General features: G+C 49.9%; 1 protein-coding gene across 1 annotated transcript; it reads left to right on the top strand.

The window, feature by feature from the left end:
* Window positions 1-4058: 4058 nt before the first annotated feature.
* Window positions 4059-7058, top strand: nrarpa (NOTCH regulated ankyrin repeat protein a). Its single transcript, XM_028973591.1, has one exon. The coding sequence runs from the start codon at window positions 4403-4405 to the stop codon at window positions 4739-4741; it is 339 nt and encodes a 112-aa protein (XP_028829424.1). The 5' UTR covers window positions 4059-4402; the 3' UTR covers window positions 4742-7058.
* Window positions 7059-16334: the final 9276 nt, after the last annotated feature.

The following is a 16334-nucleotide window of genomic DNA, read 5'->3' as shown; positions in this document are numbered from 1 at the left end:
ACACTTGTGACCTGGTCTGCCTCGGTGGCATTTCTCGTCACGAATGCTGACATCGCCTGGGCATGCTTCTGTGCCTCTAGCTCGCGCTTGGCGGACATCATTCCTTCCCCCCCGTGTGCGATGCAGTGGTGGCGCAGCAGTTAAGGAGGCGACCCCGTAATCAGAAGGTTCGAATCCCCATCCAGCCTGTCATGGCTGCCCACTTCTCACTCAGGGTGATGGGTTAAATGCAGCGGACAAATTTCACTGTGTGCACCGTGTGCTGTGCTGCTGTGTATCACAAGTGACAATCACTTCACTTTCTTCTTTTCTAAAGTCTTAGCTGCAAATCTGTCCCCCACCCTGCTCTTCTTCAGAAAAACACACATTGATCGTGGTATTTACACGAGGGTTTTGGGGGTTTTTTTTGGGCAGCGCCTTCCTTCTCTGTCCTGACGTCCATCATCTGTCTGTTTTTTTTTTCCTTCTTTTTTTCCCGCGTCGTCACTCATCAACTCATCATCTGACCTCACACGTTAATCTCGCGAGAACTGCCACCTACAGTACCTGTAGTAGCCCACTGCAGGTGGCACTTATCGCGAGATTAGTGACAGAGCTCCGTTTTTTTTTTTTTTTTTTTTTAAATAACGCATAATAAAATACGGGAGATTTACGGGAAAATACCAATACGGGAGGACGGCGGGAAAGAAGGGTAAATTACGGAATACTTGACGGGCATGGTGCGGAGCGTTAAGTAAGCCGGGTCGCCCTTGCCCGCTGGTCTGCAGTGGGGCTACCTTTCCCCGCCGAGGCCGCCTTGGCTTTCTGCAGCAGCATGTTATTCGATCCCGGCTCTTTCTTTGCTGGGAAGAAACGCTCCCCTCTTTCCCACGCTCCTCGAGCACGTGGTACCGCCATGAATTGGGCCTCCGAGGGACCGCCCTCTGTCGTGACGTCACGGTCTCTGCACGTCGCCCCGCCCCCCCCGCTTCGCCCGACTGTCTGGCCGAGGCGTCAAAAAGCCCCGCAGCCTGACGGGACTCCTGGGTTCGCTTCTGCTGGGTTCGTGTTCCTCTGCCTCTGCCTCGTTTCCGGTGCTGTGACCGATCGGAACAAAACCCAAATCCCCCGGTGTCCCGCTCGGCCGCTGTCCACGGGTCCCCCGATAAGTCTGCCCAAGAACGACAGGTTCCAGAGGGACATCTGACACTCGGGCGCGGCGGGCGGGGTGTTGCGTCCACCTTTTATCGCCCAGATCACGAACACACATGGGTTGGTTGTGTGTCGGTAAGTGCGGGATCCTGTTTGCACCGCGCCTGGCTACGGCGAAGAAATTAAAAAAATAAATAAAATAATAAAAAAAACGTCCGTGGGAAAAAGGTTTGAAATTACAGACGCGCCTCTGAAAAAGAAAAGGGATCCCCGCGCCTGCCAAGAGCCAGGAATTGTGCAAATTCCACCGTTCGGGAGACAACTGGCCAATGGGAAAGGCTCCTGTTTTCAGTGCAAATATTTTCCAACAGAACCACCCCCCCCGACCCACGAACCACCCCAGACACATCTTTCTGCTCGGCCAGCAGATGTTGGTCCGAGACGCAGCGGGACGCGGGAGTTTTTATTTATTTAATAATTATTATTATTTATCGCACCGATAAATAAGGGCCAAGAGTCTAATTCGGTTGTAAGATTATCCCCAGACACCCCTCAAAAAAAAAAAACTTTAATTATAGGCCAGACTTTGCTGTTCTTAAACTGTCCCCGATGGAAACGACGACTTAAGATGTCACAGGCCTCCATGACAACTGGCTAGCTGCATGCGGCATCGGAATGTATGGCAACTGTCATAATTGTGCCCGATTGACGTGTCGCGTCTGCCTGGGGCCATTTATTTTTTCATATCGTTCCCTCCCTTCTTTTACACCAGACTTCTCACATAGCGTGTTCGCGTATTTTAATTTCCGGGCACATTGACATTGTCGCAACAGTGGTTACAGTGCAGGTACAAAACACGTGGCCACGACGCGGAGGTCTAAACATTCCTTCTTCACGGGGTCTCCGATCATGTCTGTTCTCCGTTGTTGTCCCTGGCTGGTGGGACAACCTGCCCTCCTCCACACGACTAGCCGAGACTACCACCACTTTTAAGAAGCAGGTGAAAACCCTCTTGTTCAAAATATTACAGACAAATCTAACACATGTACACATTGCACAAACAATACAAAAATGTATAAATACATTATAATTTTTCTTCGTCTAGCACCTAACAATCTCCGAGCATGCTCTTCACTGACAAGTTTGCCTTATCAGGGCTCTTAGTTTGTAAACTCAATATTCTATAGAAATCGAACGAGAATTGCTGGTCTTCCTATTGTAAGTCGCTCTGGATAAAAGCGTCTGCTAAATAAAGTAAAGTAAAGTAAAGTAAAGGTCGACGTCCGGGACAAATGTTGGTGACAGATGAGACGGGGTTATGGCGACGGAGACACAGGTCGGCCTTGCACGCTCCCCGAACCGCCGACAAACGGAACAAACGGCTCCCCGGCGCCAAACTGCGGCGTGCGAGGCGAGAAGAGGAGCGCGCAGTGGGCTGCAGCCGTCCGGTTCCCACGGTGCAGCTGCACGGCGCGCCGCCGCCGCCGCCAGCAGCGAGGTTGCCAGGTGCGCCCCCTGGATCCCTCCGAAAGGGGAGCGACATGGTGACGCGACGAGCCTGAAGTTCTAAATTCTCAGCGCTGTGCAAAACGCACCGGGACAAAATGACTGGTCGCTGTGAGTGTGTTCGGCAACGCGTTCCCTGGTGTATGAATAACAAATGCGAAAAAAAAAAATCAACGCGAATAAAATACCAGCGCGATTGCTGCTTTTCGGACCGCGCAGGACGCGTTTTGCAACGATCAAATCACCTTTGGGTGCGTGGGAAATTAAATGCACAGTTCACGACAAGGGAAGTCCCGTGTGCGACTAACCTATTTAGCTCAAAATGTGAGGCATAACGCACCACAGCTAGCAACCATCAACGTGAAAGTGCTGATCTATGATTTATTTTGTGTTATTCAACACATTCATTCTATAAGTACTAGCCCACGTTGTCTTGCAATCAGATCAACACAATAACTTCCCGAGCCACAATAACGTCACGACCGAAGAAGAGCTCACTCCTCCTCCTCCCCGTGTCCTCCACTTCCATTCTTTTCCGTTTTGACCACAACCCAATTTCTGCATCTAAAAAAAAAAAAAAAAAAAAACTATAAATCTCTCAACCTGGCAACCCTGTCCGGCGGCGCGCACCTCGGGTCGCGCGCACAGGAAGTCTCGCGGGCTTTTGTCATGTGAAGTTTCTCCGCCTGTCACATAAAACAGCTGGAATGACAACATTTACTGCCCCAAAAGGGCCAATGCTATTCGCAAAGTTTTGTCTTTTATTTCGTCAATTAGCGTTATCCTTCAAGCACACCTAGTTTTTTTGTTTGTTTTGTTATATTATTAAATGAGGACTTTTATTCTTTGCGTTCAATTGCGTCCCCAGACCCAGTCTGTACAAAAACGCACAGAAACTTGTGAAAAGGAGAATATGACGGGACCGCGCTTCCGCTCCGAGCAACTCGTGTCGTTTTGCGCGTCTTCACAGACAGCGAGCATTTTCCCACGGGGACTAAGGAAGTGAAACAAACAGAAACCTTGCGGCTTAGTCTTTGACCATATGCTAATCGCGGCCGGCCTACGTGACTTTCGAACCTGGGACCAGAGATTTAAATCCTTGCAGCAACCGACACCTTGACATCGGGCGATTAGCATGAAGTGAAAAAAAAAACAAAACATAAAAATGCATTTTAATAAATTTCATAGAACCAATCGGAAGCACACGGGACTTTATTATGTCAATGTAGGGTTATAAAAGCTCCTCGTGTGGTCGTTTATATCCAGTCGTTAACACTTGTTGAGAAACGTCCCGTTTTATTTTGGCGGGGGGCGGCGCCGAGCCGAGAAGCCCCGCCCGCCCGACTCGGCCCCGCCCCCGCCGCTCGGCGCGGCCTATGGACGCGCCGGAGAGCGGCGGGCCCCGCCCACTCGGCTCCGCGGGCGGAATTGTTATGCAAATCCCCCGCGCGTCTGAAATATCCCTCCTGGCGGCGCGGCTCCGTGTAGAGACTCCTCGCCGGGACCCACGCAGCACGCCGTCCAGCGCCCGTCACAACGCCGCTCGTCTCCCCGCGCCAGGGCTCTCCGGGGGCGGTAGATGCACTAGGACCCCGCCGCGACCGCGTCTGTGGAGGGACACGACCGGGCTGGACCGGAGCGCGGACCCCACGACACCTTGCGCGGCCTGGATCTCTCCTTCTTCACCCCCCCTTTCTGTCCGGGGGTCCGGAATTGGGATTTTTTCTCTCGTCGCTCTTTTCCCCGGGGGATATAACGTCGAGCCATGAGCCAGGCGGAGGTGTCGACCTGCTCCGCGCCGCAGAGGGTCTTCCAGGAGGCGGTGAAGAAGGGCAACACCAAGGAGCTGCACTCGCTGCTGCAGAACATGACCAACTGCGAGTTCAACGTCAACTCGTTCGGCCCCGAGGGCCAGACGGCGCTGCACCAGTCCGTCATCGACGGCAACCTGGAGCTGGTGAAGCTGCTGGTCAAGTTCGGCGCCGACATCCGCCTGGCCAACCGCGAGGGCTGGAGCGCCCTGCACATCGCCGCGTTCGGCGGCCACCAGGACATCGTGCTGTACCTCATCACCAAGGCCAAGTACTCTTCCGGGGCGCGGTGAGGGGACGCCGGGGAGGCCCGAGCGACAGGCAGGTCAAAGAGGCCAAATTTAGAGTTAAAAGAAACAACAACACGAAACGAGAGACTTTAAAAAAAAAAAAAAAAAAAAAAAAAACCAAATGGGGAGAGAGGGGGGGTTCTCTCCGGTTCTGGTTCCGTCTGACCTTAGAGTTACACCCTCAGAGGACTTAAAAAGAAACGAAACAAAAATGAAAAAAATAAATGAATAAAAAACGCACGTGCGTTGGTACTAAAGCTTTTATCTTGAATGTCGGAGCGGGTTTTCCTCCGGAGGACGGACGGACTGCGAGGAGAGGATGAGGAGGAGGAGGAGGAGGATGAGGAGGAGAAGGTCCTCGCCGGCCGGCTTGACCTTCCTCGCGAGATGGCACTTGCTGCTGTGTGGATGCATGCTGGAATACAGGGGCTCTGAAAGGGAAGAGGTGAACGAAGGCCATCGGCTAAACACTGTTTTATTTCCACTAAAATACGTCTCTCTCTTTATTATTATTATAATAATTTTTTTTTTATCAATTCATTAATTTGGCATGTTTCAAACGCGTCGTTATGGTATCCAGTGCTTTTACAAAAACAACACACACACACACACATGTATGTGTGTGTGTGCAATAAAAGAAAATACTCAAAATAAAACTGACTAAATGTTAAGTACTGTACACAATAGCTTTACGCTTCCCCTTTTCTCCTCGTCAGTAGTGAAATACGCTCCGCCGGACACCAGCTTCCAGGCCGGTGGACCTGATGGTCAATGTTACTAAAACCGCTGCTTTCGCTTTGTATCAAAACGTCAGGAAAGTTGCATTGGGAATTACACTTTATAATGTCCTGTCAGTATTCCACGAACGCCCTGGTCATCACTGTGAAACGCAGCCCGGGTTATTGTCTCTTTATTATGAAGGTACATTGAGATGAGTAAATTATGTTGTGGTTGTTGTTGTTTTTTTTTTTTTTTTTTTAATTCTTAAAAAAAAAAAAAAATCCGATCTTTACGGTGACGTAGCTGCTTTCGGACTCAGTAGTAACCTGTCCCGTTTGCCCAAATTCGCCGTGCTTTGTGCGTGTGTATATATATATATATATATATTATATATATCATATATGATGATAAAGCCACAAAACACATTGTCCCCGAACTGGCCTACAAGTTATTCATTTCTTCTACTGTATGTTTGGTTTCCTCTACCAGCTACCTCGAGTTTGTTTTTCAAGTATTCAAGAGTATTTCACTAGTTTCACGCATCAATTCTCCGACGACCATCGCGTTATGCTTTTTTTTAAAGCTTTGCCATTTCATCCGTTTTAAATCACCGCACAATTAAACCACCTCTTGGCTGGAGAACCGTTTTAATTCTTTTATTTCAAGCCCCGGGATAATTGGTCGGCATCCGAACTTTAATTTGTTGGTGAAGCTAAGCGTATTTCCTCTGCATGCAATGCATGGATGCTATGATGATAATTTCAACCGAACGCCTATCGCGTCTTGGCATTTTAATACTTTTTTTTTTTTCCAACTTCCTTTTTAATTTCGTTGTTTAGTTTGCAGAACGTGGAGTGTATTGCATGACTATTAAATGCAGGGAGTTTTGCTGCACAAGATATGGAGCCTTTAGCGCCCCCTAGTGCGTGGCCGGGTAACTTCAGGCGCTCAGGCTGTCGAATAAGTTACTACTGAGCAGGACGACGAGAATCGACTCTTTCATTCGGATTTATTCCTTCTGTTGTAACATGACTTGCAGGAAGATCTGCACATGTTGTTGCACAAACTGCCTGCTGCATTTAAAATACGAAAAGTCATGGCAACCCTGATGTTTCAATGCTGCTTTATTTTTTTTTAACTTTTTTCTTTTTCATAGTGTGTTGTGTTTGAGTCCGTGGCCAACAGTTAGTTTTTAAAAGACTATAAGTATCTGAATCACAGTCATTACGTGAGGAGTCCAGCGTATGCAGTTTGTCTGTGTGTGTGTGTGTGTGTGAGAGAGCGAGTGTGTGTTTGCATGGTTTCTGTGTGCGTACCTGGCATGCACGATGCTGTTTTTTGAGGTGCTGCAGATGCACCCGCCGCGTTTTTTTGGGGGCCATGAGTGTTTTGAATCATTCGTCATGTGGTCAATTCATGTGGTTTATTATTTTACCTGGAGAGACAGCAGAAGCCACATTTTTTATCAGCATTGGTAAAGCAGAAAATATGCATCGCTTGTCTTAAACTTGATCGTTTTTTTTATATTGCACTGATGACTGTTGTTGATTAGTTGGCTTTGTGTCAACAAATGTATTTTTTCTGAATAGAAAAAAAAAAAGGAACACAACAAAATGCTATTTTATAAAATACTCCAGGTTATATTGTCTCCTTGTGTGTGTTAACTTTGCAAAACGTGACGTTTGCAAAGAAGTTCGTATCTCTGTGATTGGGTTTATGTGTATGTATATATAAATATATAAATATATATAAACGCTGATAATATCTTGGAGCACTTTCAGCTCTGAAGTGCCCTGCTCCTGTCATTTGAATGGGGAAATGATACATTTGATGGTAAGATCATTGTAACAAAAATAAAATTGCACGTCGTATGGCTGTGTCACTCTGCGTTTGTCATAACATTTATGGCAGAAGAGCTGAGCAGCTGAATAGGTGTAAGAGAATGAGTTTTTTTTTCTTTTAGCAAACAATATTTTTGTGGATTTGTGACGCGAATGTTTTGGTGTGTTTCATTTGGCTTTTTTTGTGTTGTTGTTGGTGTGTGTGCATGTGTGTTTTTTTTTTTTTTTTTCTTGTTTGTAACACTGTGATATTTCATGCGTGGTGAGAAAATGAGTGCTGTAATTTTTTTTTTTTTTTTTTTGTACATTTGTGTACAAGCCAGTAAAGAAATCATTAAAGCCTATGTGGTGTTGCTGCGATATTTGTTCCTCTCCTCTCGTCTCGCTCGTCTCTCTTTCCTCCCAAGAAGAATCGAGTGCTCTGCCCCCCCTTCTGCAGGCCAACCCGACCCCGCTCCTCATTCTCCCCTCCTTTTGTCATTCATTTGGCCCTGTCCTTTCACAGAGTGGATAAAAGAGTGCAGAGGATTGTGGGTAGTTTTGTTTTAAAGAAGGATCCCCTCCCTTGTGTGTGTGTGTGTGTGTGTGTGTGTGTGTGTGTTAGTGGGTTTTATGTTACCCGCCTGTGAGTGGGGTAGCACCCCTGCCTTGCTGTCCTGCCACTGTCTGCTAGTTCACTCAGTTATTCACACACACACACACACACACACACACACACTCACACACACTCAGGCTTTCCTCGGCACCGTTTCTCACCGTTCCTCTGCGGTTTTGGGCCGAGTCACACACAGGTGACTCAACCGCACGACGTGTCGGCGAATCACATTTCAGTTGTTTCGAGGGCCGCCGCACTTCCTCTTGCACGGGGCCCGGCGCCACTGGTGTGTGTGTGTGTGTGTGTGTGTGTGTGTGTGTGAGCGTGAAGAGCAGGCCTGACACCAACGTCACCTTCAGAACCTTTCCAACGCGGCCCAAAGCCGCCTGTCTCCCACCGCAGAGCTCCAGGGTCTCCCCGCTTTCTCCTCATTGTTCCCTCTCGCTCGCCCCCCCCCCTCACTTCGGCAGGATGTTTTTGTAAAGCTGGATTTCCATTGTCCGGCGGCTGAGTTGGCCGCTGTCCCAGAGTGCAACAGAGAGGCCCCCTAATAGATTCTTCATGTGCCTGCGCTGCCGCACATCACAGCCGGAATTTGGGAATGATTTTAGCAGAGAGAGGGAGAGAGAGAGAGAGAGAGAGCTGTTACCTGAACCCGAGAATGAGAACATCAGAACGTTTCCTAATCCGCTTTCTTCCATGTCGCGGCTTGTGAACGCGCCGAAGACTTCGGCAAGACGCCGGCAGTCATCCCCACGCAGCTCACTGGAGCGGACCCTGCAGTGCTAAGCCTGCCGTGCATTCGTCTTTCCCCAAGCCGGCTCAAGTTACTGGCTCTGGCGTTTTTGCGGGCGTGTGAAGTCCACAGCGCTTCGCTGTGTGACGGGGACGCCAGTCTGGGTGGTTTGGACAGAAGGGGGACGTCGATGGGCCTGGAAGTTGGACTGTGATGGGCGACATTAGCCTCCGTTGGCATGAAAGAATCTGGACGCGGGTTTCGATGTCAGTCACAGGACTCGGTCATGGCATGAGATTAAACCGAGCAGGAATATTTCCTTCGTGACTCACAGTTCCTTGAACCAGGAAGTTCCAAACTCACAATTTGTTTAGCCGAGAGGTGCTGCATGCGTCACATTGTACACCTGCACGTGATGAGCACCAGCCACGCCTGCTGGATTTCATTTTTCTATGGAATACTAAGAATACTAAGTGTTGAGTTAGGCATAACACCCTAACTGACCCATCTTGCACAGGTTTCTTCACAATACTGTACACTCTGGCCTTTTAAACAGTTAAAACGTCACATTCTCAGCTGCTGCCTGAATGGCATTGCTGTGGGACGGCTGCATTGTAGGAGGGAAAATTTTGTTGCAGAAGCAAAGTGTTCCTCCTAATATTTTAAATATCAGATCATAATGTCATGCAACATATATATATATATATGTATATATATATACAGTACAGGCCAAAAGTCTGGACACCTTCTCTTTCAACGTGTTTTCTTTATCTTCATGACCATTTACGTTGGTAGATTCTCACTGAAGGCATCAAAACTATGAATGAACACATGTGGAGTTATTGTACTTAACAAAAAAAGGTTGAAATAAGTGAAAACATGTTTTATATTCTAGTTTCTTTGCTCTGATTACTGCTTTGCACACTCTCTGGCATTCTCTCCATGAGCTTCAAGAGGTCGTCACCTTGAAATGCTTCTCCAACAGTCTTGAAGGAGTTCCCAGAGGTGTTTAGCACTTGTTGGTCCAGCTCACCCCCAAACCATCTGGACTGGGTTCAGGTCCGGTGACTGTGGAGGTCTCAGGTCTCCCACTTTTTGTTAAGTACAGAACTCAACGTGTGTTCATTCATAGTTTTGATGCCTTCAGTGAGACTCTACCAACGTTAAATGTCATGAAAATAAAGAAAACATGTTGAATGAGAAGGTGTCCAGACGTTTCACCTTTACTGTATACACACACACAGACACACAATAACTGATTTCGTGAAACCATGAACACGGAACACTGCAGCTATTGATAATCCCAGCATGCAAAAACACCCCAAACCTGCTGACTTGAAGTTTTTCCCAGAGCAAGAGAAGCTACAGAAACCTTCGCTGAATGATGAGAACCCGGTCACAGGAGATGGAAATTGAGGGATGGGGCTAAGGTGGGGGGGGCTTGAGACAGGTGGCCAGGACCGTCTTCCCTTGCCCTCCGATCCCCCCTTTTTTCTTTTTTTTTTTTTTTAACTTTCTTTCATTCTTCAACTCCATTCTGCTTTTTTTCCCCTCCTTGTGCACGGTGACAAGCGGGGCCATTCACTCCCCCCATTCTGCTGTCCCCTCCTCTTTTGTCCTGTCTGCTGGGTCCCTACTTCAGGCCCATTCAGCTCCCAGACACACACACACCAGCCTGTCCTGCCCCCACCCCGCACTAAGCAGCTGTTATGCTAATGAAACACGGCCTGTGATGGAGGGATGGGGGAGGCACAGAAAATGATGGAGAAAAGAGAGAGAGAGATGGGAGGGGGGGGGGCGTCTCGGAGGTTCCTAAGCTTGTCCATCTCCATAACATACTGGAGAGCCAGAAGAGCAGACCTTTTACACAAAGGCAGAGCAAGCCAAGCCCCCCACCCCCTCCCCCACCACATACACACACACACACACACCACACACACAATAGACCTATTATACTGCCCCACACACATCTCACCCCTGTGCTCCTTCTCATTCTTACCCACAATCCCCCGGCTGTTAAAGAGTGGAGTCTTCTGCAGAGTGTGTAGAGAATGTGTGTATGTGTTTTTCATGGGAACCTTTTAGATGTGTTGGTTTTTTATCTACTTTTTCCGTGGTGATGATTGCAGATGGGACCTCTGTCTGTGTAAAGTTTGCACTCTCTCTCTCTCCCTCTCTCGGTGGCGAGGAGTGTGTAACACGCTGCGAATGTGCACAGTGCCGACTGAGAGACGAAACCCACCACGAACAGACCAGAGCGGTGAACAGAGACGTAAACAAACCATAAACAACGATGACAAACTGAAGCACTGCTGCGTCTCCCACTGTCTGTGTGTGTAAAACTATGCTTGAGAGTGTGTGTGTGTGTTGTGTGTGTGTGTGTATAACTATGCTTGAGAGTGTGTGTGTGTGTATAACTATGCTTGAGAGTGTGTGTGTGTGTATAACTATGCTTGAGAGTGTGTGTGTGTAAAACTATGCTTGAGAGTGTGTGTGTGTGTATAACTATGCTTGAGAGTGTGTGTGTGTGTATAACTATGCTTGAGAGTGTGTGTGTGTGTATAACTATGCTTGAGAGTGTGTGTGTGTGTGTGTTTGCAGCAGGCAGCTGGGTCTCTCTCTCTCTCTCGCTCCCTCTGCAGCTATTTAGCTGTGTCCCTCTGCAGATTGACCCAGTGGCCCACCAGGCGGGGTAGGGACCCTTGTGGCATCTGCCTGTTTGCTCAGGGAGGGAGTGCTGAGGGGAGGGGATGCCCATATGGACCCCCCCCCGCAAAAAAAAAGTCCCTCATACCCCCCCCCTCCGGTGGCAGCCTGTCACATCGCTGCACTGTCCTGCTGCTGCTCCCTTTGTCTGGCCTTTGTGGCCCTCGCTCCATCACTGCTCGCCCCATTCCTGCACAGAGCGTGGAGCGGGCGGGGCTCCGTGTGCGTGCGGAGGTCCGTCTGGACGGCAGCACATCCATGCAACAGGCTGCAGGACCCCCCCCCTCGCACACACACACAGATAAGGACATATTGTAGGACACCGAATGCAGGGTCAACCAACCCCCTTCTCCTGTTACACAGAATGTTCCGGCGTTTGGGGAGGCCGGTGTGTCTTGACCTCTCCCAGCTGGACATCCTAATGCTTTCCTCTGCATGTGTGTGTGTGTGTGTGTGTGTGTGTCTTTGTGTAGAAAAATCAAAATACGGAAACCTCTGGTTGTAAAAGTGGAGTTTGTTAGTGGTGCACCGGTCAATTTTATATTTCCCTACAGTCTCGCCTCTTAACTTCAAAAAGCCCACAGCCTCAGGCCTTCAGTTCATAAAAAGCCCAGATCCTCACCCTGGACCAGGATCTTATGTTCCACGGCTGTAATGAAGACAATGGAAAACAACAGGGCATGTATTCTGGAGCCATAAAGGAATAAAAGTGACAGTATAATGCATCAGCCGCATAAAAAAAACGCCAACAGCAGCTATAAAGCGTTTTAGGTCTGGGTTAGAGAGCGCTGGCACGGCCTCTCTGTGCGGCGCCGAATTCCGGCATCTCATGTGGTTTTTTTTCCCTTCGCCGCTCTAACTGCTTTGGCTCTCGGTGACTCAAGCAGCCACTTAACTCCGAGAGGGATAACATCACTGCATTCCGGGAAGAAAGTCCGGGGGGCCTCTGCGGCTTCGGCATGAATCGATTCCCACCTACATCCACGTTCGTTCGTTCGTTCGTTCGTTCGCCGCCTCTTTTTTTTAATGGCCGATTTGACAGACTCGCACCCGCAGCCGCGGCGCTGTGTCGGGTCAGGGCCGTCAGCGGCGGGATCTGCAAGTTGGACGCTCCATGGCTGTGCTGCATTAAGGTTTGGCCTTTGTGTGACATTCCTGGGCTTCCCATTGTTTCTGCGGGTGTGTGTATGTGTGTCACGCCAGTTTATGTTGTTCTGTGTGTGTGTGTGTGTGTGTGTGTGTGTATGTGCACATGCACTCATATGTTGTGTCTAGCTATGCTTTCACTCATTTTGCTGCATGGTTCCCCTGTGTGTGTGTGTGTGTGTGTGTGTGTGTGTAATTACCAAGAATAAAGGCCCGGTTGTGCGGAGCAAAGCTGCGGGTTTGAGGTGAGATGGAGATGCTATTCTGTTCGGCTGGGCACGTTGAATGGGCCTATTCAGCTACCCCCTTACAGCAGGCTCTCATTCTCCCTATTGTCATCCCCCTCTCCGGCTCTCAGCTGCACCCAGGGCGAGGCCGCAGAATGGAGGGAGAAGCCTGTAGGAAAATGGACTGGGATGTGGGGGGGGGGGGGGGGGCAGGACCCCCGTGTGAATGAAAGCAGAAGAGGAGAGGGAGGGGCGGTGGGAGGAGGAAGGTAAAACACCCCACCCCCCCACCCCCACTTCAATATTTCTACGTTTTCTTTATAGAACGAGGGACGAATGTGCCGGAACGGATCTAAAACTGCGTTGGTGTGAAAAAGAAAAAAAAAGTTAATAAATGCCAGGAATTTGTTTCTGCCTTTTGAACATGACACCCCCGCTCTGCGCCGAGCCTCGAAAGTGCAGGTTATCAAATGACGAACTGTCTCATGTGGTCCCAGACAGTCAGACAGCTTCTGAACTGCAGCCAACTCCTGTTTCATTGGACCCAACACCACGCCACAGAGCTGGAACAGCCCATAGCGAATCAGAACAGTCCACAGCGGTGAGGAAACACTCAGTTCACCGTCCACTCCACCATCACCCCCACAACACCAGCAGTGATTAAAGCACATAGAAGAAACCCACACACGGGCTCGGTCAAATTCAGGTCCTTGAGGTGACACCGTCAGAGCTTCAGGTTGAGAAGGAAGCCACTACCAGCACCTCAGCACCCTACTTTCAGGCAGCTTCACAAAAACCAAAATCTCACGCCAAGGACCTACTTACAACTGAATCTGCGTTCGAGACCATGTCTGTTTAAAAATCTTCACTCTTGATACGTCCGAGGTCTCTGCTGACATCACGTATGCTGGCTCTCCAAGCACCGGAATGAGGATTCTAGAATAAAAGCCTCTGATAGTGTATCTTCACGCCTGGTTTGCTGGGGGGACTAGTGGAAATGGAGGAGGAAGGTTGGAAATGTGTCCTCTGCATTTAACCATCACCCTGAGTGAGCAGTGGGCGGCCATGACAGGCGCCCGGGGACCAGCGTGTGGGGACGGTGCTTCGCTCAGTGGATTCGAACCGGCAGCCTTCTGATTACGGGGCCACTTCCTAAACCGCTAGGCCACCGCTGCCCAAATCATCCAAAACTTCTGGGTGTCAGAAGTAGTTAGACAGAAACAAACAGGACCACGGTTCTCCCCCCCACGATGGCGTAACTCCTGAAGACATGTGTCATGTGACATTAGTGAACTCTCCCCACACGCCGTACTGCTTACAGTTTATCTACCAATTCATGTGCAAAAATGCAAATAATGTTTCTATTTAAACTATGATTTCATTTCAAATCACACACAAAAAAAGGACATTTTAACATATATACCAAAGCAAACACGTCTGCTGCACACTGCAATTTGATGTAATTGTATGTCATTTTGCCCTCTTTTTTGTAGGTGGGTCCCCAGTCACGGTCCTGATAGTCACCGTGGGAACCTGGCAGCACCGTGCCACCAGCGACCCCGGGTACAAGTCGGAGCTGGAACTGGCGGGGCAGGTTCTGCGCTCGGCCACGTATGGGCATGACTCGTCTCGCCTGGCACCGCTCGCTCTGCGGCTCATGAGGCCGCACACCTGCAACAGACAGTCGCCACTTTCCGTACGAACGCGTGGCTCTTTGCACTTGTCGAGGGAAAAACCCGTTGCCAACGGCAACAATGCCTCGGCGTGAGACGAACACACACACACGCACCCTTGCGCCAGGACCGCGTATGGACCGCAATAGCAGCACGCTAAAGGAAAGTCCATCGCTCCGGCACCAACTGCTCCATATTTTACCACAACGTACGGAAATGAGAGTTCATCAGAGCTTAACTACGAGAACGGCAGGTTCGCTGAGATGAGTGACAGGAGGCCTGGCCGAACGGCCCCACTGAACTCTGGGAGCTGCGACACTGCAGTCAGGTGGGCGGAGAAATTGGATGCAGACAGGGAGGCAGTCGGCTGGGGGGGGCGGGGATACTGAAAGAAGACTGTAACACACACACACACACACACACTCCGTCTGTGTTCACACAAGTGTCATATGTGAGCATGGCCACTCGAGCGTGCATGAGTGTGCGTGCGTGTGTGGGCGGCGTCTTGCAGGAGAAGAGATGCCTTGTTTCTTTGTGGCTTTGATCCTGCCCACTGGTCTGGATCTGTTTGTGTTACCAGCTGACCTGCCCCCCCCCCGCCCCCCCCCCCCCCCCCTCTCTTTCTCTCTCTCTCTCTCTCGCGCGCAGACAGATATTTACCCAGCGACGCAATCGCACTGCACGCCGAAGGGCCAAAGACCCCCGCAAACGCGTCTCCAGTTCAAAGTCTGGAGGAGGATGAAAGCCTGAAGAACACTTGTCACGTTTCCCATTTCAATCAGCGCCTAATGTGCTCCATCCAGCACATTGTACAGGCCTCTGCTGCGTCATGACACCTCAACACACACCGCCGGAGCCCCGCGGCCCGCCCGCACGTGTTCAAGCGTGTGTGTTCGGCATGTGTTCAAAGCTCGGTCAGATAACACCCGACGGCTTTTGATCTCGGAGTGTGAGCTGAATGTCCACACACATGTGTACTGTGTGTGTGTGTGTGTGTGTGTATTTGGGCATGTCGGTAGATAACGCATCAACAGTCTCTGCATACATTTCACAGTGAACTGAGTGTGTGTGTGTGTGTGTGTGTGTGTACTGGACCACTGAAAATCCCCTCCACTCGCTGCATGGGTTTGGCACCTATCTGGGAGCAGGTGATCTGGCCTCGGGCGGAAGGTCACAGAAAGCCATCAGTTCCCTTTTCCTCTCCGGATATTCCCAGCATTCTCCAGCCAGCGCACGGAGCTGGGGACTCTGGGAACTGTGGGGGGGGGCAGGAAGCGCGGCGCAATGGCAGAGCGAGGAACAGGGGGTCGTGAGGGGGAGAAGAGGGCAGGTCCCACTGTGTGCAGGAGGTGCCACTGTGTGCAGGGGCACAGCACCCTCTGCTGGACGTAGATCAGAGGCACCCTGCTGCCAACGCGGCACTTCATTACGTACCGCTGCCTTTCACTTTTACATTTAAGGCATTTAGCAGACGCCCGTATCCAGAGAGACTTACAACGTGCTTCCATGTTACCATGGATGAAGTGGTCAGTTCAGGTTCACTAGGACCCCCAACTATGAATACAATCTTTTTATTTTCTCTGTTCTAGTTTCTATACAGAAGTCAGACAAGAAGAAGGTTACAAGTTCATCTAAATCTTCTCTAAAGAGGAAGGTCTTGAGCTGCCGTGTGAAGGTGCTCAGTGACTGAGCTGGAAGTTCATTCCACCACCGAGGGGCCAAGACGGAGAAGAGTCTAGATGAGCGTCTTCCTTTTACCTTCAGAGATGGAGGGACCAGGCGAGCAGTACTGGAGGCTCGGAGTATACGAGGTGCAGTGCGAGGTGTAATAAGGGCTGTGAGGTAGGATGGTGCTACTCCATGTTTGGCTTTGTAGGCCAGCATCAGTATTTAGAACCTGATGCGTGCAGCTACTGGGAGCCGGTGGAGGGAACGTAGCAGAGGGGCGGTGT

This window comes from Denticeps clupeoides, chromosome 3 (assembly GCF_900700375.1).
Source record: "Denticeps clupeoides chromosome 3, fDenClu1.1, whole genome shotgun sequence".
Lineage (NCBI taxonomy): Eukaryota > Metazoa > Chordata > Actinopteri > Clupeiformes > Denticipitidae > Denticeps > Denticeps clupeoides.
The sequence above is the reverse complement of the archived record's forward strand: the minus strand, read 5'-3'. Positions and strand labels throughout refer to the sequence as shown.